General features: G+C 34.4%; 1 protein-coding gene across 11 annotated transcripts in view; it reads left to right on the forward strand.

The window, feature by feature from the left end:
• Positions 1-25,514, forward strand: part of STXBP5L (syntaxin binding protein 5L) — a 389,595-nt gene that overhangs the window by 309,918 nt on the left and 54,163 nt on the right. For 6 of the 11 annotated variants that reach the window (XM_025990142.2, XM_025990141.2, XM_072724617.1 and 3 more), the window contains one exon: positions 12,378-12,443. In XM_025990142.2, coding sequence (XP_025845927.1) covers positions 12,378-12,443 — 66 coding nt within the window. Of the gene's footprint in view, positions 1-12,377; positions 12,444-19,266; positions 19,360-25,514 lie in introns of all 11 variants that reach the window. The other 5 variants (XM_072724595.1, XM_025990140.2, XM_072724585.1 and 2 more) reach the window with 1 other exon arrangement.

Consider the following 25,514-nt stretch of genomic DNA (forward strand, 5'->3'; position numbering starts at 1 on the left):
AATTGCTTGTCTCTTTTTTCCTCAGTTTCCGTCTTTGCCATCAACTTGTCTTCTATGTCACTCACTCGTTCTTCCACCTCGTTAACCCTCGTCGTTAGGACTTCTAGCTTGGATTGCATCTCATTTAATTGATTTTTAATTTCTGCCTGATTGGATCTAAATTCTGCAGTCATGAAGTCTCTTGAGTCCTTTATGGTTTTTTCTAGAGCCACCAGTAGCTGTAAAATAGTGCTTCTGAATTGGCTTTCTGACATCGAATTGTAATCCATATTTTGTAACTCTGTGGGAGAGTGGGCTGTTTCTGATTCTTTTTTTTGAGGTGAGGTTTTCCTTCTAGTCATTTTGCTCAGTGCAGAGTGGCCAAAAACAAGTTGTATTGGGAAAAGGAGAAAAAGAGAGAGAAGGAAAGAAAAGAGAAAAAGAAAAAAGAGAAAGAAGAAAAAAAAGGGGAAAAAGAGAAGAAAAAGAAAGAAAAAGAAAGAAAGGAGAAAAAAGAAAAAAAAGGGGGGGGTGGGGGAAGCAATCAGAAATCAAGAAGAAAGAGAGAGAGAAAAAAGCACAAAACAAAACAATAAAAAAACAAAAACAAAAACAAAAAAAAAAACACGGGGGAGTATCTTCTGATTCTGTATACTTTAAGTCCCTTGACTTCCCTTGGAACTGGTCCGTGTCGCTGGTCTTCTGGGGGAGGGGCCTGCTGTGCTGATTCTCAGGTGTTAGCACTTGGGGGAGCTGCTCTGCCCCTGCCTGGTGCAGGGCTCAGTGGGGGTTGTTCACCCTGTGAGGCCCCGGGAGGAAGCCACAGTGGGGGGGCAGCTCTGGGACCCTGGAGTCAGCTCCCGCAGTAGCTCCGGGGCTCTCCATCTGCAGGGCCTGGGGGCTCCCGGGCGGGGCCGCTGATCTGCTCAGTTCCAGGCAGGAGCGTCCTTGCTGTCCTGGGCCCTCCCGGCCTCTGCCTGTCCCGGGGGAGGCCGGATCCTGGGCTGTGTCCCGGCGCCCTGTGCTACGGGGCCTGCGCTGTTGGATTCCTGCTCCCGCCCCGCAGCCCCCTCCACGGAGCCGCCGCCCGAGCCCCTCCGAGCTGCTCCGGGTCCCGCCGAGCGCTGCAGCCCTTAGGGAGCTCGGCGCACTCTCCCGGGGCGCAGTTCCTCTGTTACTGTCCCAGGGAGCCCGAGGGCATCCCCGCCTTTCTGGGGATCCTGCTCCAATTCCCCGGGAGGCCTTTCCGCGGGGAAGGTTGGTGCAGCTCCTGCTCCTCCGGGACGGGGCTCTCCTGTCCTGGGGACACTCGCCCCGGCCTCAGCCCGGCTCCTCGCGTGGCCCCTCCCCCTTGGAGGCCTTTTGTTCCTTTATTTCTTTTTCCCCGTCTTCCTACTTTGATAGAAGCGCGAAGTCTTCTCACTGTAGCAGTCCAGCTGGTCTCTCTTTAAATCTCAGGCCGAATTCGTAGATTTTCAGGATGATTGGATGGTTTTCTAGGTAATTTGTTGAGGACAGGTGACTTGGAGACCCTACTCTGCCGCCGTCTTGCCCCTCCCTCGAACAACTGGTTTTTGACAAAGGTGCAAAGGCAATTAAGTAGAGGAAGGATAGTCTTTTCTATAATTGGTATTTAAACAACTAGATACCCTTGTGTAAAAAAATTAACTTTGATCCATATTTTCTGGTAATTTTAAAAAACTAATTTATAAATAGATTATGAGCCTTAATATAAAAACCTAAAGTTGTAAATTAAAAAAAGAAGATTTTTATAACACTGGGTTATACAAAAGTTTTAAAATAACATACCAATAGCATGCTTCATACAAGAACATAGGATTACATTGGACTTCTTTAAAAATTAAAAATTTCTACTCTTCAGAAGACATTGATATGAGAATGAAAAGTTAAGCCACAGACTAGGAGAAAATATGTGCAAAGCACATATCCTATAAGGGATTCATATCTAGAATATATTTTTAAACTTCTAAAAAATAATAGGGCAGCCCCGGTGGCATAGTGGTTTAGTGCTGCCTGCAGCCCGGGGTGTGATCCTAGAGACCCGGGATCGAGTCCCACATCGGGTTCCCTGCATGGAGCCTGCTTCTCCCTCTGCCTGTGTCTCTGCCTCTCTCTCTCTCTCTCTCTCTCTGTGTGTGTGTGTGTGTGTGTGTGTCTATGAATAAATAAATAAAAATATTAAAGATAAATAAATAAAAACTCAATAATAAAGCAAATAATAAAAAATAAAGCAAATAATAAAACTATGGGCAAAAAATTTGAATAATTCACAAAAGATAGACTGATAATAAATAAGCATATGAACAGCAAATGAAATAATCAACAAAACTAAAAGGTAACCTTCAGAATCAGAGAAGATATTTGCAAATGACATCTCTGATAAAGGGTTAGTATCCAAAATCTATAGAGAACTTATAAAAATCACTCAAAAACAAATAATTCAGTTAAAAGGCGGAAGACATGATTAGACATTTTTTCAAAGAAGACATATGGATGGCTAACAGACACACAAATAGATGCTCAACATCCTCAACATCAGGGAGATAAAAACCAAAAATAAACTCTAAAGAGATATCATCTCACATGTCAAAATGGCTAAAATTAACAACACAGGAAACCACGGGTATTGACAAGGATATAGAGAAAGGGGAAGCTTCTTATACTGCTTGTGGGAATACAAACGGATGCAGCCACTGTGGAAAACAGTATGGTGGTTCCTCAAAAAGTTAAAAATAGAATTATTCTATGATCCAGCATTTGCACTGCTAAGTATTTATCCAAAGCATACAAAAATACTGATTCACCACTGTCTATAGCATCAACAATCGCCAAATTATGAAAAGAACTCAAATGTCCTTTGACTAATGAATGGATAAAGAAAATGTGTGTGTGTGTGTGTGTGTGTGTGTGGGCGTGTGTGGGTGTGTGTATATATATATATACACATATATATATATGAATGGAATATTACTCAGCCATCAAAAAATAATGAAATCGTGCCATTTGCAATGATATGGATGGGGCTAGAGTATATTATGCTAAGGGGAAAATAAGTCAGAGAAAAACAAATACCATATGATTTCACTCATATGTGGAACTTCAGTGGCCAAAGAGATGAACATGGGGGTAAAAAGGAGAGTGAGAGAGGCAAACCATAAAACAAACTTTTAACTATAGAGAACAAGCTGAGAATTACTGGAGGGGAGATGGGAGGGAGAATAGGTTAAATGGGTGATGGGTCAAAGAGAGCACTTGTTGTGATGGGCACTAGGTGTTGCATAAGTGATGAATCACTAAGTTCTACACCTAAAACTAACATTATACTGTATGTTAAGTAACTGGAATTTAAACAAAAACTTGGAAAAAATGGAAAAGTTTAGGAAATCAAATCTAGCTGAATGTAAAAAATGATTAAATAGAGACTATTCCAGGAATACAATGATGGTCCTTCATTATTAATTCAAATCAACAAATTAAAGAAGTAAACGATAAAAAATAAACGTATGAAAAGATACTCAATACTCATCATTAGAAAAATCAAATTAAAACTACAATGAGATATCATTATACATTGGTTAGAGTGGCTAAAATTTAAAAAGATTGATCATCTCAAGTATGGGCAAGAATGCGGAAGAAATAGAACTCTCCCACCATACTGGTAGGAATGTACAATGGATGATCAGTTGGCAGGTTATAAAGATTTAAACATACACTTATAATATGATGTAGTCATTTTATATCTAGTTATTTAACCCTAGACAAATGAAAGTGGAAAGCATGTATGAATACAAAGACATTCATAGCAACCAAACCCTGAAACATTAATAGTCAAAAACAACTAAAAATCTCCACAATAGGCAAGTGGATAAGCAAATTCTGTTATACCCATTCACTGGCTTACTAAGCAATAAAAGGAACACACTATTTTTTCCTTTTTTTTTTAATGTTTCAAGTTTTTATTTTTTAGTTAACATGTAGTGTAATATTAGTTTCAGGAGTAGAATTTAGTAATCATCAATTACATATAACACTCAGTGCTCATCACAAGTGCCCTCCTCAATACCCATCACCCTTAACCCATCCCCCATCCACGTCCTCTGCAGAAACCCTCAGTTTCTGCAAACAAACCCTCAGTTTGTTCTCTATAGTTAGGAGTCTCTTATGGTATGCCTCCCTCTCTTTGAGTGCCCTATTGAGAAATGTTGCAACATGGATTAATCTCAAAACAATTGCACTGAGTAAAAGAAAGTAGGCAAAAAGGGATGCATATTGTTGACTACATTTATATAAAATTCTAGGAAATCAAAACTAATGCACAGTGACAGAAAGCAGATCAGTGTTTGCCTGGGGATGAGAAGGGGCACTTACGGGAAGGGCTAGAAGGAAGGTTACAAAAAGACATGAACTCTTTTGGGCATGAGGGATATGTTATTATCTTGATCCTGGAGATAGTTTCACAGGTGTATACATATGCTGAAATTTACCAAATCATATACTTTATAAATATGGGAATGGAACCTCAATAAAACTTTTTAAAAAAAGAACTAGACACATAACCAGCAGGGAGTAGTGTATTCCAGGTAGCATAAACAACCCATAAGAATGTTTTAATGTGGTAAGGGACTTAACTATCTTCTAGAAATAGAAGGCCAAAGAGGCTAGGAGCATAGTGAAAAATTATTCAGAAGGAAAATGAGTTAAGATTTTGATGTCTATATGAGCAGAGACAAGATTATATGTGCTCCTGAGGCAATTATAAGAAATTCTATTTTACTTCAAGCAGAGGAATGATATGACTTATGTCTTAAAAATATCATCCACACAGCTGCATTAAGAAAATATTGCGAAGCCAACCAAAAAAAAGAAAAAAAAAAGCCAGCATACCAGTTAGGAGGCCAGAAAAGATAAGGAGGTGGTTTTGACTAGGGTTTTAGAAATGTTATTGTAGAGAAAAGGATAGATCCAAGAATCATTAGAAGCTGCTAATTCTAATTCAATGTGGGAGATCAGAGAGTGGAATCAAAGATTCTTCCCGGATTTGGGCTTTAACTGATTGACATTGTATCATAATACAAAGATGAAGTTAGGGTTGGGGTAGAGCATGGTAATAAGCAGTAAAACTTCAGTTTTAGATATGTTAAATTTTGATATGTCTATCACTTATCCAAGTGAAGATGTGAAACAAACAAGTAAACAAATCTGAATATCAATGCTATAATCTGAGTCTTTAGTATACATATAGTGTGACATGACATGGGAATAAATGAAATTGCCTAGGCAGGGGAGAAAAGGGAAGGGGCGGGAGGATTATGGATACAGCCATCAGGAATTTCAACATTTAAATTTCAAAGGAACCAGGAGCAGATGGCACAAGGATTTGCCAGAGAGAAGAGAAAAATTAGGGACACTATTGCAGAAGCCAAAATGAAGAGGAGTGTTTCAGGAAGTAGTTAGCCATGTTAAATGCTGCAGATAGGAAAAATAGGGTAAGCTCAGGAAAGCGACTAGTGGGTCTTGTTCTGAGACTCTTTAAAAAGTAGGTTGGGAAAAGTATTGGAATAGAAAGCAAAATTATATTAGGGAGAAGAGAGGCAAGTGAGGAAATAGAACAAGTAAATAACTCTTTTTAAGATGTTTGGTTTGAGGGAGTGAAGAAAAATAGGTCAGTACTGGACTGGAATAAAGGGTTAGGAGGAAATTTTTGTTTTCATTCAAGATAAAAAGTATATTTTAAAATTAATGTGACTATGGAATGATTCCTAGAGAGAGAGATTGATGATAAAGAGGAGAAAGGATAACTAAAGGAGGAAAATCCTTAAGAGAGTGAAAGGGGATGCGAATCAGAACATATATACAAAGATTGGTTAACAGAAGGCTTTCACTATCATAATAGGTGCAAAAAGGCTAGAGAGAGCTATAGAATGAGAGGGATAAGTTGAAAAATGTATGATTTGGTTAACAAGTAGTTTTTATATCTCTGATTTCCAATCAGATTTCCTTTCTTTTTGAAATCAGTTTTAGTGTTTTTTTTTTACCTCAAGACTTTGTGCTGGAAAGCAACTACATTGAAGTGTAATTAGTAGGTAAAATATAAGGTTTCATCTTTGAATTTAAACAAAATGAACAAAGCAAGAAAAGCAGAGGAGCTATTACTTAGTAATATATGTGAGTTTTCTAGAATTTAGCTAGTAATCTCAGAGTGAGTCAAACAAATAAAACAAGCTAATATAACAGCAGTGGTTCTCAACCAGGAATAATTGTCTCCCTGACAGAACATTTGGCAATGTCTGGGTATATTTTTGGCGTTTGTCATTAGAGGAGTACTCTACTGGTATCTAGTAAATAGAATGCCAATAAACATCCTATATACTATTCCACAACAGAAAATTATCTCACCAAAGTGTCAGTCAAATTGGAAAATAATCATTTGTGGCAAATCATAACTTGGTAAGAAAATCCCCCAAAGTATAGCCTAGTTGTATGTATGAAGACACTTGTATACTGGGTTTTAGTCTCCAAAAAAATACTGATATTTCATTTAACATTCACAAGTTGCTACTTCAAATACTGTCTTCATTATATTATACACCAAGATACATTATAGATACATAGTTGACCCTTAAATAGTGTGAGATTAGAGGTACCAACCCTCCTGTGCACTCAAAAATCTGCGTTTAACTTTGGACTCCCCAGAAACATAACTATGAATAGCTTACTATTGACCAAAAGCCTTTCCAGTAAGTCAGTTAACACATATTTTGTGTATGTATTATATACTGTATTCTTACAATAAAGTCCACTAAAGAAAATGCTATTAAGAAAATAGGGGGGATCCCTGGATGGCGCAGCGGTTTGGCGCCTGCCTTTGGCCCAGGGCACGATCCTGGAGATCCGGGATCGAATCCCACGTCTGGCTCCCGGTGCATGGAGCCTGCTTCTCCCTCTGCCTGTGTCTCTGCCTTTCTCTCTCTTTCTGTCTGTCTGTCTCTCTCTCTCTCTCTCATTAATAAATAAATAAAATCTTTAAAAAAAAAAAAGAAAAGAAGGAAAATACATGTATAGCATTATACTGTATTTATTGAAAAAAATTATGTATAAGCAGACTTGTGCAATTTAAAGCCCGTTCGCACAAGGATCAACTGTATACTCTTAGAAATTTTAAATAAAGGTTGACGTAATTCACTGTAACCAAAGGGTTTGTCTTCTGATATTCAGTTATTCACCATAAAATTTCTGTATCTGTTCTCAACCATAATTTATTATATATTTTCTAATGAATCACTGTATAAACTTTCCAAGTTTAGTCAATTTACTTTAGTCTATTTGTATATCAGACATAATTTTCTCCACCTAATCTTTGGGAAATCTCACAATAATCTTGGGAAAAGCACAATTATTTGGCATGTACTCTGATCCAGGTATCACTGGATACCTAACTAGTATCAGTAATGGATTAATCAATTTCCCTAGTTTCCATTCGTTTGGTCTCACAATAATCTTGGGAAAAGCACAATTATTTGGCATGTACTCTGATCCAGGTATCACTGGATACCTAACTAGTATCAGTAATGGATTAATCAATTTCCCTAGTTTCCATTCGTTTGGTCTTCCATGTCTTCAATCCAGCTTTCACAGTGTTTCCAAGATATAAGATAAAAGTGAGGGAGGGGCTTCCCATTTCCAGATAGGATGTTGAGGGACATGAAAGCTTCATTCCCATGGTAACAACGATTATGATAACAATAATTAAACCCTGTGATACATATAATGATAAAGTTAAAATTATACTTCTCTATGGAAATATTTAAAAGTTTTGTGGATCAAAGAAGTCTTGCTTGAGTGAAAAGAGCTACTCATAGATGATCAGAAATCTGTAGCTGCTTCCATACCTGGGGCAAATGACTGACCTGGGAACAGATGCAGAAAAAAAAAGGGGGGGGCCTTCTATAGATGGTTGGACTGCAAAGAATAGGAAAAGCCAGAATTCTACATCTACCAAAAATATTTTAATATAAAGGTAAATAAATTTGTCATTGGCAGATATGGTAAAGGAGGTTTTTAAGCTGAAGGAAATAGCACCAGATGGAGTTTAGATGTCTAGTAAGAATGAAAAGCATTGGAAAGAATAATTATGTGGGTAAATATAAAAGATTATTTTGTCTTAAAATCCCTAAGGATTCATTTAATTTTTAAATTAAAACTAACTGTATTAATGAGTTTATAACATGTAGAGAAAAATATATGACATTAGTAACAAAGGATGGGAGGGACATAAACAGAATTACGTTATAATGTTGTAAGTTTCTTTCATCATAAGATAAATGATGCAATAATAATTAGAAGTAGATTGTGGGCCAGCCCCAGTGACACAGCGGTTTGGCGCCGCCTGCAGCCTGGGGAGTGATTCTGGAGACCCAGGATTGGGTCCCACATCGGGCTCCCTGCATGGAGCCTGCTTCTCCCCCTGCCTGTGTCTCTGCCTCTCTCTCTCTCTGTGTCTATGAATAAATAAAATATTTTTTAAAAAGTAGATTGTGATGAATTACAGATGCATATTATAATCCCTAGAAGAACCACTAAAAATAATAAAACAAAGGTGAAGGTAAGTAGCCAAAAAGAAGATAAAATAAAACACTAAAAAATATTTTATTTTCTCGGGCAGCCTGGGTGGCTCAGCGGTTTAGCACTGCCTTTGGCCCAGGGTGTGATCCTGGAGACCAGAGTTTGAGTCCCACGTCAGGCTCCCTGCATGGAGCCTGCTTCTCCTTCTGTCTGTGCTTCTGCCTCTCCCTGTGTCTCTTATGAACAAATAAATAAAATCTTTAAAAAATTTTTATTTTCTCAAAGGACAGAAAAGAGAAATAATGGAAAAAAGACAGAAGGGCAAACTGAACAAAAAAAAAGTAGACATAAACATAACTATTAATGGCTATACTAAATGTAAATGAAACAAACATCACATCACCCACCCACCCCAATAAAGGGCAGAGATTGTGAGACAAAATTTAATGTTGTCTCTATATGTTGTTTATAAGAGATGCACTTTAATTATGAAAACATATACAAATAGATGGACAGTAAATGAAGGGAAAAGTAATTTTATCAAAATGCTAATCTCAAGAAAGCTATCATGAGATAAAGTGGACATCAAGACAAGGAGATAGATAGGCAATTCCAAATTAGAAAAGAATCACTTTATTTGAAAGGTATATAAAATCCTATACAGGTACAGACCTAATAAGAGATATTGAAAATATAGAAAGCAAAAAAGGAAATGAAAGAAATAGATAAATATGCAATCATAGCTATGGATTCATTTCTCCTCAATAACTGGTCAAATAGGCAAAAATTGTTAAGTATATAAAAACCTTAAGCAACTCTCAACCTAAATTGGCCTAACTGACATAAAGAGACATCTGCACCATACAAAGGAAAATATGCATTTTTCATGTGGACCTGGAATATTCACAGGCATAGTGGATTCTAAAGGACTAATATCAAGCAGAATATGTTCCTTGATCATAAAAAAGTTAGAAATCAATAACAGAATATGTATTAATGTCCCCAAATATTTGGAAATTAAGACTATCACATGGCTTAAAAAGCAAATCACAGGGAAATTTTTAAATACTTTCGAACTGCAAGTATAAACACAAAATACCAAATTTGTGAGATGTTGTTTAGTATTTAAGGGTAAGATTTAGAACATTAGTAGTTATATTAGAAAACAAACGACATCAAATCAATAAACGTTGCTAAGACACTAAAAAAAGAATAGTGTAACACAAAGTAAACAGAAGGAAAGGAATAGTGAAGGAAGTGAATGAAATAGAGAGCAAACTATGAGTATATCAACAAGATCACAAGATAGTTCTTAAAAAAAATTACTAATAACTGTAAAACCCTCATAAGATTGATCCAGAAGGAAAAAAGTAACCAATAAATGAAAAAAGGAATATCACTATGGATTTTCTACAGACATCAAATATAATAAAGACTATGAACAACTATATGCCTATAAATTGACAGAATAGATGAAATTAAGAAATTTCTTGAAAGAAAAAATTATATAACTGACACCAAACACATTGGAAAATATAAATAGCCTCCTATCTTTTAAAAAAAATTGTATTCAAAATTGAATAGCCAAAACAAAGAAAACTGCAGGGTTCAAATAACTTCTCTGATTAATTCTATCAAACATTTAAGGAGGAAAAAACACTAATCTTATGTAAACAACTTCAGGGAATAGAAAAAAAGAGGGATATCTTCCCAATTGCTTATTTGAGGCCAATCCAATCAGAAGACAGATTGTTGGACTAGATTCTTTTTTTAAAAAATCAAGATTTAATAAGAACCAGGTGGAAAACCAGAGAGAAAATAGAAGACTTGAAAAATGCTGTGATCAAAAACCTCTATACTGAAATCTACAAACTACTGCAGAAAGAAAATTTTAAAAGATCATTTATTTAATGGAGGAGAACAGCATCTTTATGGGTTGGGAGACTGAATGTTTTTTAAATGTTTATTCTTCCAAAATTATCTTGGATTTATTACAGTCCAATAAAAATCTGGCATATCCTTTTGTAGAAATTGACAAATTGATTCTGAAATTTATTTGGAAGTGCAAAGAATCTGAGATGATTAAAACACTCTTGGAAAGAAAAAGTTGGAGTATATTACTACCTGACTTCAAGATGTACTATAAACCTACATTAATTAGGGTGGTAATCAAAAAAAGATAGGCAAATAGGGGCATGTGGGTGACTCAGTGATTAAGTGTCTGTCTGCCCTTGGCTTAGGTCATGATCCTGGGATCTTGGGATTGAGTCCTGCATCAGGCTCCTGGCAGGGAGCTTGCTGTGTCCCTCTGCCTGTGTCTCTGCCTCTCTCTCCATGTCTCTCATGAATAAATAAAATCTTAAAAAGAAAAAGATAGGCAAATAAACCAATGACTACAGAATATAAAGTCCAGAAATAAACCTACACTTATGTGGCAAATTTATTTTTTACTAAGGCACTAATAAAAATCAATGAAGAAAGGAAAATCTTTTTAAACAAATTACGATGGAAAAACTGGACAAACATATAGGGGAGAAGTGGACCTTAATCTCTTCACACCACAATCAAAATTAATTTGAGATGAAATATAGTCCTAAAAATGAAAGCTGAAAATTAAAAAGCTTCTTAAAGAAAACAATAATATCTTCATGACCATGGAGTAGGCAAAGATGACTCACATAGGAATTCAAAAAAAAAGAAATTACAAAAGAAAAAAATGATAAATTGTCCTTCAAGGAAACAAATCTGATCATCAAAAGACATTTCATTTTCACTAAGAAAATGACAAGACACATGGGAAGAAAATATTCACAATACCTACTTCCAACAAAAAACTCTTAAATATATAAAGAATTCTATTCAAGCTTTGGCACTAGCTTAGTTCTGTAACCTTAAAACAGTTTAAACTCTGAACTGACAGTTTCTTATCTGTAAAACATAAAAGTTGGGCTAGAGTACCACAGCAGATGTTTTCTGAAATTCTATGATTTTTTTAATCCACAGCAAGTTTATTCATACAAATTACATAGGAATGTAGCAAGGAATGGCAAGGAATATGAACAAAGATCGTTTTGGTAATTAACAATAGCCCTTAAGTACTTTTGGGTAGGGAGATTTACATCAAAGTAGAAACTCTGAATATTTAATTAAAGAAGAAGTATACAAGAATCTCTAACAAGGATAGGAAAACCATATTAAGGGTATTTTACAAATACCATAGGAATGCAGGCTGGCAGATAATGAGAATTATAAAATGTTTATTAACCTATTGTGCCTATCCTTGAATTTATCAGTAAAGTGACGAAATATTAAAAATAAGAGAAAAATGTAGTGATTATAAGAAGGAATTTGATACCATGAAATCAATATGTACTATACAACACTGCCTTTTTATAACTAAGTATAATACTTAAATTTGTAGCATCCCCTTAATGTTCTTTATAAAAGCCAGTAAGCATTTCTTTTGAAAGTAGAAGATTTGATTAGATCTTTCTAAAAAACCCCTTAGAAGTTGTATTATTTTTGGCCTATTTTCAGATGAAATTAGGTCATCTATTAAAGTAGCTGTTTTGCATGAAAAAAAATATATTTTATATTTTCTACCATTATGTTCAATTACTCCTTGTATATCTGTTAGTTATTGCTCCTTATTGTACCTGGTATCACTTATTGAAACAAATTTTCAGAATCATTATCATGAGACTAGAAAAGTTTTCACAAGAGAAGAAAAACCTTTTTAAACTTTCAGGAATAAATAAGAATTATCTACAAAGTGTTAGCAAAATTTATCTCATTTCTTATCATTTCACTTTCAGGTTTGACTGAGCTAAATGACAGTCCAGTTCCCCTGGAACTTGAGCGCTGCAAGTCTCCCACTTCAGGTAAACATGAATGGTACCTTTCAGTCTTCTGGTAATTCACTGCAGTAATATACTGCTTTATTTTCATAATTCTTACAATGTGAAATTCATAATTTTAGTAATTGTAATTTAGTTTCTGAAATTTAATCATAAGTAAATTTCATTCTATAATCAATTAGAGGGATGCCTAAGTTGCTCAGCGGTTGAGCAAAATTTGGCTCAGGACATGATCCTGAAGTTCTGGGATTGAGTCCCACATTAGGCTCCCTGCATGAAGCCTGCTTCTCCCCCTGCCTGTGTCTCTGCCTCTCTGTCTCTCATGAATAAAATTTTTAAAAATAATAATAAAATCAATTAGAAATAAATGTCTTTAAAAATATTTTTGGCTTCCCAAACAATTAAGACCAAAGTTATGAGTGCACTACTAAAGAGACATTTTAAGGGAAGATTTTTTTTTCACAGATGTATAAATAATGCTAAGTAAAAATTGGTAATGTTATACAGAAACTCTGTCTTCTTATAGCTAGAGTTGAATCAGTAAGAGAATGTGAGTATAAAGATTCCTAGAGGGATGCTTGGGTGGCTCAGCGGTTGAACGTCTGCCTTTGGCTCAGGGCATGATCCTGGAGTCCCACATCGGGCTTCTTGCATGGAGCCTGCTTCTCCTCCCTCTGCCTGTGTCTCTGCCTCTTTGTCTCTCATGAATAAATAAAAATCTTTTAAATAAATAAAGATTCCTAGGAATAAGTCTTTAAGGTATGCAAAAAAATGTTAGTAGTAGAAATTGTTGGGTGTTATGGTTAGCTTATTTTTTAAAATTTATTTATCTAAAAAAAATAAAAAATAAAAATAAATAAAATTTATTTATCTGATCTTTCTCCAATGCATAAATATGTAAATTTTAAGCAAAAATGTTAGGTGCATCCTTGATATTGAACTATAGATGTGTTTTCATAGAGAATTGAAAATTATTTTTTTATTTTAACTTCACACAAATATATAAACATTTAATACCTTATAAAGGAATTAATTCTGTCTTTTAGAAAATCATTTAGAACTATGACATTTCCTCAATTTACTGTCTTAAGAATTGTTAGTTGTTTATCTTTATTCTTCAGGAATGTAGGCTACATAGAATCTAGTTGTGTCCTGTGTAAATTTTTGTTTTAATCATATCTATTTAATCTTTATTTTACTGCTTTTATTTTAAACATGATCCCATAAATTTATCCTTTCTTTGGCATTTCTATTGGCACCATCCTAATTTAGGCATTTGTTACTCCACCTTTAGTATATCACAAAAATGTTCTAACATGTGTCTCTGCTATTCATCTCTCAGTCTTACAATTCATTTTGCATATCGGGTTGTAAAATTAATCTCCTTAAAATATTACTTTGATATTTTCTGTTAGAAATCTTCACTATAAGTTCAATATTCTATATCAATTTAAATAACTTCACTTTAAATGTCAAAAAGAAATAGAATTTAAAGTCTCCCCTCTGACCCTTCACCATATACTGTCTCTATCCTTTTTTACTTCTTTTGAAAAAAAAAAAAAAACAGCTACTTTCTTATTTATCCTTTGTTTGTAAACAAACCAAAAAGACATATATTCTTTTTTGCTTCCTGTTTTGTACACAAGTAGTATATGAGTTACACCATACTTTGATTGTTTCACTTTACTATGTATCTTGTATTTCCATTTGATTACATAATGATAGTTGTATGATATTTAATTGCATGTACCATAACTTAGTCATTTCACCAATTAAAGGACACTTGATTTGCTACCAAACTTCTTCCATAGCATATAATGCTACAGTGACTAACACTTGTACATTCATTTTAAATGTGTACAGGTATAAGATAAATTCCTAAATTTGGAGCTAAGTCAAAGAGTGTATGCCTATCTAAAGCATAAATAGATAAATTCTAAATAGATAAATTCTCTTTATAAATTCTCCCAATTTTCTTTCTCTTCTTCCAGCAACATTCAAATATTGGTTATTTTTTGAATTTCGCAAGTCTGTTAGGGAAGAAAGGATGTGTCCATGTAGTTTCTTTCAATTTACCTCTCATGAAAGTGATATTGAATACCTTTTCAATTGTTTAAGAACTCTTTAATATTTTTTTAGTAAATCACCTATTCATACAATTTGCCCATATTCTATAGGTTTATCCCTTTCATATCAATTTTACTGCCTCTTTACAAATTAAGATTACCCTTTTATGAGATCCAAATATTTTTCTCAGTTTAACTTTGCTTGTGGTATCTCTTCTGCATTCAGATATTTCTTTTAAGAACTTCTTTCTTTATGCCAGACAATTTAAATACTATTGGAGTCAACCATTTTTTAATTTTGGTAGAATTCTCCCATCAAGTCATTTAGCCTTTATAATTATTTTGTGTTTTCATATTCTCTGTAAAGAAAACTTTTCATTATGGAAATTTTCTAACAATGCTCAAATGTATCATATGCAAAGATTGTGGTTCTCTATTTAAGCTAGTTAATAGTCAATCTATTTTTCTGTTTTGTTTTTTTTTAACCTGAACAGAAGGTTTAGTGGATTTGGGGCTTTTAATTTCTGCTTTTAACTTTATTAGTTCCCTCCTTTGCTTTCCTTTATTTTTCACTGTTCCATTTTTGTTGTTGTTGTGGTAGATGCTTCATTCATTCATTTCTTACATTGATATTATTTCTTTATAAATAAGATTAAATTTCCCATTGAACTCTACACTATATGTGTCATAGGTTTTGACAAATTGTGATTGCATTCTCAGTGTTTTCCATAGAGTAAGCAATTTGTCTTTACCTGAGTTACTTAATGTTAACTTGTAGCATTAAGTAGATATAAGTGCTACCTTAATGTTATTGAAGCCTTTCATGTTCTTTTTTGATTACTTGTCAAGAATAAAGGAGAATTAAAATACTGTACTAATAATGTTTCTATTTTCCTTATATCTGCTGTGTTAACAATATTCATGTGTAGATATTTAAAAATACATCCACAGAAAGTACATCTTGTACCATTAATCACCATTGTTCATTTCATATTATATCTTTTTCACCTGAATTCCACTTTGTTTACTATGATACCACAACTCTTGCTTTTTTTACTTGGAATTTTTTTTGTACACCTTGATCTTGCTTCTTTAGGAGTAAACTTTTTAAACTAAGGTATAATATGAAATGTCTCAAGAACTCAGAAATCTCCCTCATGCCTCTCAGCCACTTATGCCCACACAAAGGTACCTACTGTTTTGACTTTTAACCATAGAATTGTTTTGTGGGTTTTAGACTCTCATACAAATGGAAACCTACATTATTTACTCTTGCCCCTTGCTAATTTTGTTCAACATTACATATATTATATTCAGTAGCATTCCTGAATAATTTGCATTTTTGTGTGATCTTCCCTTATATGAATATATCTATTTATGCATTTTATTGTTGCACATTTAGGTGGTTTTAGTTTGGCGCTATTTTAAGTAAAGCTGTTATGACCAATCCTGTAAAACTTTTAATGCAAATATAAACTCATTTTCGTTGTACATAATATCTGGGAGTGAATTTTGGGGTCATAGGGTATGTCTGTGTTCAGCTTCAATAAATACTACTTTTTTAAAATGGTAGGTCCAGTTTTATTTCCAGTGATAGTCTATAAAAAAAGTTTTACTTGTTCCACATGAATCTTTCAGCAAAGTTTTTAGTTTTAGTTTGAGAGGTCTTGCACACCTTTCACTGGCTTTATTCCTTGGCATCTGGTGTTTTTATATGCCGTAAATTTTTTACATCTTTTTCTTATTGTTTGTGGCTGAAATATAAAAGTGTAATTAGGTTTTGTATATTGACTTCAAATCCAGAACACTGGATAAATTCTAATAATTTGTAAATACTTTTGGACTGTCTATTGAATTATGTCCAGTGTTAAAATGACAGTTCTCTTTCTTATTTCTAAAGGAAAAGATTAGCTAGGACCTCCAATAGAATATTGAATATATGTGGTATTAGCAAACATCTCTTCCTTCTTCCCATAGTTATGGTAATTATTATAGGTTTTTAGTAGACATCTTGCTGTTAGCCTTTTGCATCTAATATTTCTTTTTTCATTAATATCAGAGCAAATCTGGAAACATCACAACCACCACCTTTTTTTTTTTTTTTTTTTTTTGCAAAGCAGAGTCAGGACTTTGCATGCAATGAAGTAGGTTGCTTGAAAGCAGGAAGGCTTTGGCTACATTTTTGTTAGGTTGCTTAGGACAGAAATAATTGGCTGTAAGATTCACTTATCACTTCAGTGCCCTTTTTGAGGCTGGTTTGTTGGACAGGGCCCACTCTTCTTTAGTAGCAATTCATAATTGAGGAATGAGAGATTTTTCTTATTACAGCTTTTAAATCATTATAGATTTGTTAAAATGTATGAAATTTATCCTTCTGGGAACAGTGCCAACAAAGTTTATTTTATCTTAAGAAATTTGGAAATATTATTTGCATATTCCATTCATTTACCGTGCAAAAGACAAATGTGTTTATCAAGGAGTCTTTGTAAGCCCACAACAGAGAATGTGCCCAGTGCTATTCCTAGAATACCCCAGTAACACATATACGTAACATTACATTCTGTCCTCTCTTCCTATTGTACAAATCACTGTATCTAGATTATCGGGAAAGGTATAGTTAGGGTAAATGCAGACTTTTTAGCCCAATCTCATAAAACTAAAATGTAACTGAAAAAAGTGCATTTAAGATTTTAACAGTAGTTTATAAAACTCATGAAGCCTATTATCTCTAAAGATAGAAAGAAAAGAAAATATCAACAGTTAAAATGTTTAGAAAATGTATGAAGAACCAAATCAATATATGTTATTAAGGAAAACTGGAATATATGTAATATATCTAACTTTTGAAAAATTAAGAAAAACAGCCATGCCTCCTAATGTCTCCTTGATTAATACACTAAGAAACAGTTCACTAGGTCTGATTAACAATGGCAATTATTATGTTTGTATCTGAATAATCTCCCCTTTTTCATGTATATAAGGCATTTAAAGAACCAATACTATTCTTGCCTTCTCTATTTTTTTCCTTAATGCAGTGGTTCTCAAACATAAGTGGTTTTTTCCTTAATGCAGTGGTTCTCAAACATTCTATATTAGAATCATGTGAAGAATTTGTTAAAACACAGAGATTCTAATTGAACAAGTCTAGACTGGGGCCTCAAATTTTGTATTTCTACCAACTCCCTACATAATGCTAATGTTTCTGGCCTCTTAACCACTTGAGAACCATGGCTCTTTGAAAATTTTTACAATATATTTTCAATACTTACCTTCTCAGTATCTATTTTGTGATCTCAAACCTTCAACCCTTTAAAGTCTGATTAAAACATTGATGCTAGGGATCCCTGGGTGGCGCAGCGGTTTGGCGCCTGCCTTTGGCCCAGGGCGCGATCCTGGAGACCCGGGATCGAATCCCACATCAGGCTCCCGGTGCATGGAGCCTGCTTCTCCCTCCGCCTGTGTCTCTGCCTCTCTCTCTCTCTCTGTGACTATCATAAATAAATAAAAAATTAAAAAAAAAAAAACATTGATGCTAATAGCTGAGCAGGAATGTTTGGTAATTAGGCAAGCCAGAAACCAATAATCGTTCTGTAACTCTGATTTTCTACATGGATCTCAATTTAGCCATGAGCCATAAAACTGCCATAAAAACTGCATTAGCCATTAGCCATTAAAACTGCAAGTAAAATAAAGTTTAAGACTAGTAAATATTTATTTGAGGAGGAATTGGAAACTGAAAGAATCCCAGTGAGCCAACTGGAAAGCTGATGTTATCAACTCCCAGGATAATATAACCATTTCATATTACTTATTCATTCACTCAACTATTCAAATAATTTTCAGTATCTACAGTTATGTAGATATTATCTACTGAGAATAATGAACAAACGAACATACTCCATGCCAAATGCATCTGACAGTCTATCTGCAGAAACCAACATTAAACTAGTAATTTTACAAAGAGTTGTTTTCTCTTAAAGCTGGATAACCCTTTTTCATTCACCAGGTAAGGTTGTGCAGTTTGAGTACTATATAAACATACCTTCCAAGGGGATGAGCAAGAACTAACATTCAGCCCTAGTTCCATTATCTGGAACAGAACTGCAGCCCCTAAAGGAAACAGACCCTTTTTCTTTGGACAAAGAATTGAAAACTAACCAAGCCCTCAACTGTAGAGTTATATCTGCCCACAAGATGTGCATTTTTCTAATTTTTCCTTCTTGAAGATGTGCCTTTAAAAATCATTTGCTCAGATGAACATATTTTTCTAGGCTAGCATCAGGGTTCTAGTACTGCTGCTACCAATATAGCCATCAATCCTTGTGATTCTCACTGTCCACAATAATAGACTTACTATGCTATTAAGGTCAAGTTAAGGCTAGGGTGATAAAAATATGTATCTTTATTAAAATATGTTTACTTAGGTATCTTTAGTAAAGATATCTTTATTAAAATATCATAAAGGCTAACATCACAAAATACTAATAAAGAAATAACCATCTCTGTTGTTTTCAAACCTGGGTTAGAACTAGGTCTTATAGCCAGCTTGAATGCTCCTTCTGTCTGGTTCTACATTTCTGGAACCCCACTATGTCTTCCAAAGAAGAAAGCTTCTGCCCTCCAAATAGACCTCTGTTGGGACGGCACCAAAATACTCAGATAAAGGCACAAAACAGAGAGCCTTCCAAACAATTATCATGAAATTCACCTCCAAGATAAAACTTTTGGGTTCACTTGGGCTAAGAAATTAAATGCCAAAGTCTTTTATTCCCTTCCTTTAGGACTTGCTACCAGAACTCCTGAGGGAGCACCAGGCTTTTATAGGAATGAAATACCAGCTGTGAAACAGAGGAATCAAGTACATCACTTGCCAGGTGAAAGTGAAAATCTTTTTTTTGAACAAACAAGTTTTTCATATCTCTACAATTTTCTGGACTACACAATTTTTCTCAAATGCTTTATTCTTATTTGTGCTGAAAATATAAGTCCCCCATGGTGAATGAAGACAAAATTCCCTGGAATAAAGTAGGAATTCCTAAGGCTTCTATGATTTTGTAATGTTCTATATAATTTTGATAGTTATTTTTCTACCTTAAGTCTGAATACTTTTATCAGACCTAAAAAAATATGAGGGAACCAACAGAGAACTTAGGGAAACTTAAGTGCCAAAAAGTAGAGTGGTTTTGTAAAAATGCTTTTGTAATACAATAACTTTTTGGAATACAATAAAATATTACCTATGATCACAAACTACCAGGATGATCATGGAAATTCCACAAAAGAATTGCCTCAAAGGGGCAATGTTCTCTCAGAAATAGTGAACAGAAAGGAAGGTCTTATAATCTGTTTTATACAGAACCGTTGAATATTTGATGCTATTCAGAGAGGCCAAATCAAAATCGAACACAGGTTGCACAGCTTCCTTCAATTAGGCATTCATTACAAAATGGTTATGACCAGATTTGCAACTTTAAGAAGCATAAATTCCCAATGTTCTAGACTCCAAATGAAGTTAGTAAACAAGAAACCTAAAAATAATTGTAACCCACAATTTTTCAAACCTAGTTTCTTTTTTTTCTTACATCACCCCTGGGATAGGTTTTTTGCTGAGGAGAAAACTGACAGAGTATTTAAATAAGTAGAGCTAGAATTCCAGCTTAACCTTTATAACATTTTGTTATAAAACCTATGCTTTTTCCTGGTTTTCTTTTTAAAAATGAGAAAAAGAAATATAAGAATTGCAAAAAACTTATCACAGTTGAAACTAAAGGACAGCCAAACAGTGACAAAGTTGCTAAGTTATGAAGAGTATGTTTTAACAAAAAAATTCAAAAAAACTAAAAAAAAAAAAAAAAAAAAACTTAATATACTTTTTAGTTCATAGAATCAACAAATTATATTTTGAATTTATTAAGCCTTGTTTGCTAAAAATTGTAATCAATATTGATATAGTACTTTAAAGCAAACAAAGTATTTTTCATATGTATTATCTTATTCAATCCTATAGCAACCCTGTAAGGTTAGTATAGTTCTCATTTTACACAAGTGGAGAAAGTATGACTAAGGAAAAATTTCATAACTTGCCCAAGATTAACCTATTAATAAATGGCTTAGTCTGAACCAGCCCAAATCTTCAGATTTCAAGGTCCTTTGATCCCAAATGATTTGTCCTTCTATTTTATGCACTTAAAAAAAGTGTGTTGAAGAAGTAGTTTTCTCTGGGAGTTTATAGTTCAAGGTAAACAAGAATAGAAATAAAGCTTCATAATCCTTTAACTCTTGTTCATGCAACACTAATAAATCACTAATTCATTAATACTGTCCAGATAGAAATATAATACATATTTTAATATAGCAAGAAAAGTAGAGTCATGACATTAAACATTTTTTTATGCTGGGGCAAATTCAAATAAAGATTCTTCTTTGCCTGATTTTATGTTAGTCACTTCATAAAAGGTGGGGCAGGGAGGGGTGGTAATATAGAAGCATGTAGGCCTTTCAGGGCTCTACAATAGTATGGTGACTCTAAAATTGTGTGTGTGTGTGTGTGTGTGTGTGTGTGTGTGTGTGTGAGTGAGAGAGAGAGAGAGAGAGAGAGAGAGAGAGAACTATACCTATATATGTACCAGGTGCTTTGTTCTAAGTTTCTAGCTTAGGGAAGATAGAGACAAGTGAAATTCATTACTATGTTCCAAACAGTAAATGAAACAAAACACGGATAAATTTTATAAACACTTCAATCTAAATGTTTAGTATTAGATTTATTTTGCAGAAGACATCTAGGCCGACACAATTGGTATCTGCTATATCATATATAACATACCTATTGTGCTGCTTACTGGAAAGTAAGCTGCTTTGGAGTCAGGGAAATTTCAACCTACCTGCTGTTCCTACCATTATACCTTTAGCCAAGTTTCTCAACCTTAACTTTATGCTAATTTCCAGAACATAGATTCTCAATAAAATATAGTAGCAGTTATTATAAAAATAGTAACAAACATCAATGGCTTAAAGAGACTGAATCTGATCTCCTTGGCCATTCTGATTTCCAGTATCAGTTGTATGTAGCTTAGCCGTAACAAAGTAGAAATCCTCCATTGGAAATCAAAAGGTCAATCCAGTTGTCTCTAACCAAGAAACAATTAATCAAAAGCTTTGAATTAGAAAGTTCTAGCCTACCTCTTTATGTATTTCCCATTAAAGTGGTAAGCCACATTCAGACTGATTCAGTTTGTTCTGTTCCTAAAAATTTGATTCAATTGTGGCACCACAGAGGGTTTTTGTACATATTACATTTATTTTTTTAAGGTTTTATTTAAATTTGTTAGATAACATAGTGTAGTATTAGTTTCATGTGTACAATATAGTGATTCAGCACTCCAATGCAACACCCCATGCCCATCACCTAAATAACCCATTTCCCCAACCATCTCCCCTCTGGTAACCATCAGTTTGTTTTCTATTGTTCTGAGAGTTGTTTGAAGCCAATACAGCATTCCTCTGATGAGTCAGGCTGCAGTTTCCATTGACTTTGACTTGAATTAGAAGTTAGGAAAAAAAAACACGTGAATATACAGATGACTGAAGGATCTGATGCACTGAAGATACCTGAAACCCCTAGCCAAAATACTTTTGTAATGCCGGAAATTCTGTTCATATTTAAGGCTGAACATATGACCTAATTCTGTCATAAGCTATGCTAAGCCACTAGACGACCCTGCCTCATTACTGTAACTGAGCCTGAATTTTGAAGTAGAAAAATCTAGAATAGAGATAACATAGTCTTGCAAAGGTTATATAACAACCCAAAATTTGATTTTTTATATACCTTTAAAGATTTTTATGAGGACTATTTAAACAAGATATCAAGAATGTTGTAGGAGAAATAGTTTTCATTGAATAGGATATTGGAGTAAATGATCTCTAAGATTCCTTTGAGCAAGATTCTCTTTTTTGTGCAGTGTGCTGAGCCAGTGAGCAGTGAGAAGTTTCTATTAAACATTTTCTCCCCTTCAATATGTAATGGCACTGTGCCTATGTTAGAGAACAGTAAAAATTAAGAAATTCAGAGAGCCACATTCCCAAGAGCACATTATAAGGGGTTAATATGTATGGTTTCCATTCTATACATTTCCGAGAAGAATTGCCTCATACTTCCTCTTGCCTTACTCATCTTCCAACTCAGATTCTTCAAGTGTTCATGTGTAACATATTTCTCTAACACTTGAACATACTTTGTTTAGCCCTCTTCAGAGTAACTCCTCACCCCATATCCTGACTTTACTGTTTTTTTCAACATTTATTCAGCAAACACTCATTGTACACCTACTCTATGTCAATACTTTATTAGGTTTTGGGAATACAACCTCCACCTTTGGAGAACTCAGTTTCAGGATGTTAATGAGTAGCAGAGTAAAAAAAAAAAAAAAAAAAAAAAAAAAGGTCAAATGTAATAAAATGTGATGTGTTATAAAGGAAATGTGCACAAGGGGCTATGAAAGTTAGGATAATAGCACCAGATGAAGCCTTAAGTTTGAGGCTACATTCAGAAAGGAGGTGATTTTTGAGTGGTCTTGAAGAACAAGTAAAAGTTTACTAGTTGTCTGGACACAAAGAGCCATCCCCTCCCCCAAAAGAGTGTACTAGGTGGGCAAGTGAAGAGAATCATCCTGTACATGAATAATAGACACCTATTAATATTTTTATTAAAGTAATACCACCATCAAATCATTCCCTTTCCCTCCTTCAGTTATACTATTGAAGATGGGGGTTTGTGAGAGGACTCCAGTTTTCAGGCTTTCTACAGAAAACCAAAAAGAGGTAACAAAATTGAGAAGGAGATCCAGAAAACTAGAGCAGATTTGAGAGCCAGAGTAAGTTAGATACTAGAATTTTCCATCAGAAAGAATAGCAGGAGGGCATGTGATATTGTGGTCTTTGTCATGCTCTATGTATCTGGGCTTACTAACCAATAGGCAGGAACCATTTGCCCTCTTTTTGAAAAGATCTTTGTAATCTATTTTAAAAATAATTAATACTGGGGATCCCTGGGTGGCGCAGCGGTTTGGCGCCTGCCTTTGGCCCAGGGCGCGATCCTAGAGACCCGGGATCAAATCCCACGTCGGGCTCCCGGTGCATGAAGCCTGCTTCTCCCTCTGCCTGTGTCTCTGCCTCTCTCTCTCTCTCTCTGACTGTCATAAATAAAAATAATAATAATAATAATAATAATAATAATAATAATAATAATTAATACTATATAGATATGTTGAAATACCGTAGTTTTTAAAAGATTTTAGAGAGAGAGAGAGAGAGAGAGAGAATGATCAGGGGGAGGGGCAGAGGGAGAGAAAATTCACAAGTTGACTCCTCTCTGAACATGGTGCTCATCCAGAGGCACAATCCCAAGACCCTGAGATCATGACCTGTGCCAAAACCAAGAGTTTGCTGCTTAACCAACTGAGCCCCCAAAATACTGTTCTAAAAAACAAAATAGAAACAAGATAAATTATTAAACAAACCCTTCCATTATAATCAGTCATTTAAAAAATTAAATGCTGGATGCCTGGGTGGCTCAGTGGTTGAGCACCTGCCTTCAGCCCAGGGCATGATCCTAGAGTCCTGGCCTTGAGTCCCACATTGGGCTCCCTGCATCGAGCCTGCTTCTCAGTCTATGTCTCTGCCTTTCTCTCTCTCTCTCTCTCTCTCTCTCTCTCTCTCTCTCATGAATAAAATCTTTTAGAAAATAAAAATAAATTGAGAGATTATTCTAAATATGGAACACACACACCCAATCCTTCAGTTCATCTGAACTGTGAATTTACAAAATATATTTGCAACCTCTTATGAAGCATATTACATATATTCAGTTGGCCATATTTTGACATAAATAACTTTTTGCTTGTGCTAATTCTAAACCCAAATTACTAAAATTTGATTTCCTGGTTGCCCCTTAATCTTAATAGGATTACTTTTAATGTCTTTTCATAGGAACATTTGCCTGTTGCTATTATTTATATTAGAATGATAATACTTAGGTTTCCTTTTACAAGTAGTTTAGCATGGAATTTAGTAATCAGTAAACGACAGCCCACAGACCAAATCCATCTCGCCATCTATTTTAGTATGATTTGTGAAATAAGAATGGGTTTTTATTTTTAAATAGTTGGGGGGAAAATCAAGAAATGATATTTCATGAAACATAAAAAATATATTTGAGTTTATAATATATTTAGGTTTTCTAAAAACCATTATAAAATGTATTCTAATCATATTCCAGCAGAAACACTAAAGATTATATCAAGAATGTTATTTGACAGATAAGATTAAGCTACAAAATTAAGTGACAAATTGATGAAGGGATTTTTTTCCCCAAACATATTTTTAGGTGGCCAAATTCAGAAATTTGTGAGCCAGGTTTTCTGATTTTAAATTGAATATTCTTTCTACTCTGCAATCTGCATTTTTATTTTAAAATAACATTCCTGGGGTGCCTGGATGGCTCAGTCAGTTAACCGTCTGCCTTCAGCTCAGGTCATGATCCTGAGGTCCTGGGATTGATCCCCATGTCAGGCTCCCTGCTCAGTGGGGAGCCTACCTCTCGCTATCCCTCTGCTGCTCCCTCTGCTTGTGTGCTCTCAAATAAATATTTTTAAAATAAAAAATAAAAATAAAATAACATTCCTATTTGTAAAGAAAAATCACTTACTAGAAGGTATAAGTTAATTGATGGTATCAATTAGAGTCTTCAAGTATAAAGTGACAGAAAAGATGTCTAACATGATTTCCCCTTATGCATTCCTATGATAACATGCATTCCAGTTCAGTATTTTGAGATACCCAATGTAAAATTATTAACAGATAATGAGGAAAGCTTTTAAATAAATTATATATTTTTTCTTGATTTAAGCATTTTCTGATATCTTGATTTATAATATAATTAAATTCATTTTCAAATATCTTTTATTTTTCAAGATCTTATCTACTGAATTTAACATTGTACCCTTCAATATTGAAGTCATGTCATCTGCCA

This window comes from Vulpes vulpes, chromosome 1 (genome assembly GCF_048418805.1).
Source record: "Vulpes vulpes isolate BD-2025 chromosome 1, VulVul3, whole genome shotgun sequence".
Classification (NCBI taxonomy): Eukaryota; Metazoa; Chordata; class Mammalia; order Carnivora; family Canidae; genus Vulpes; species Vulpes vulpes.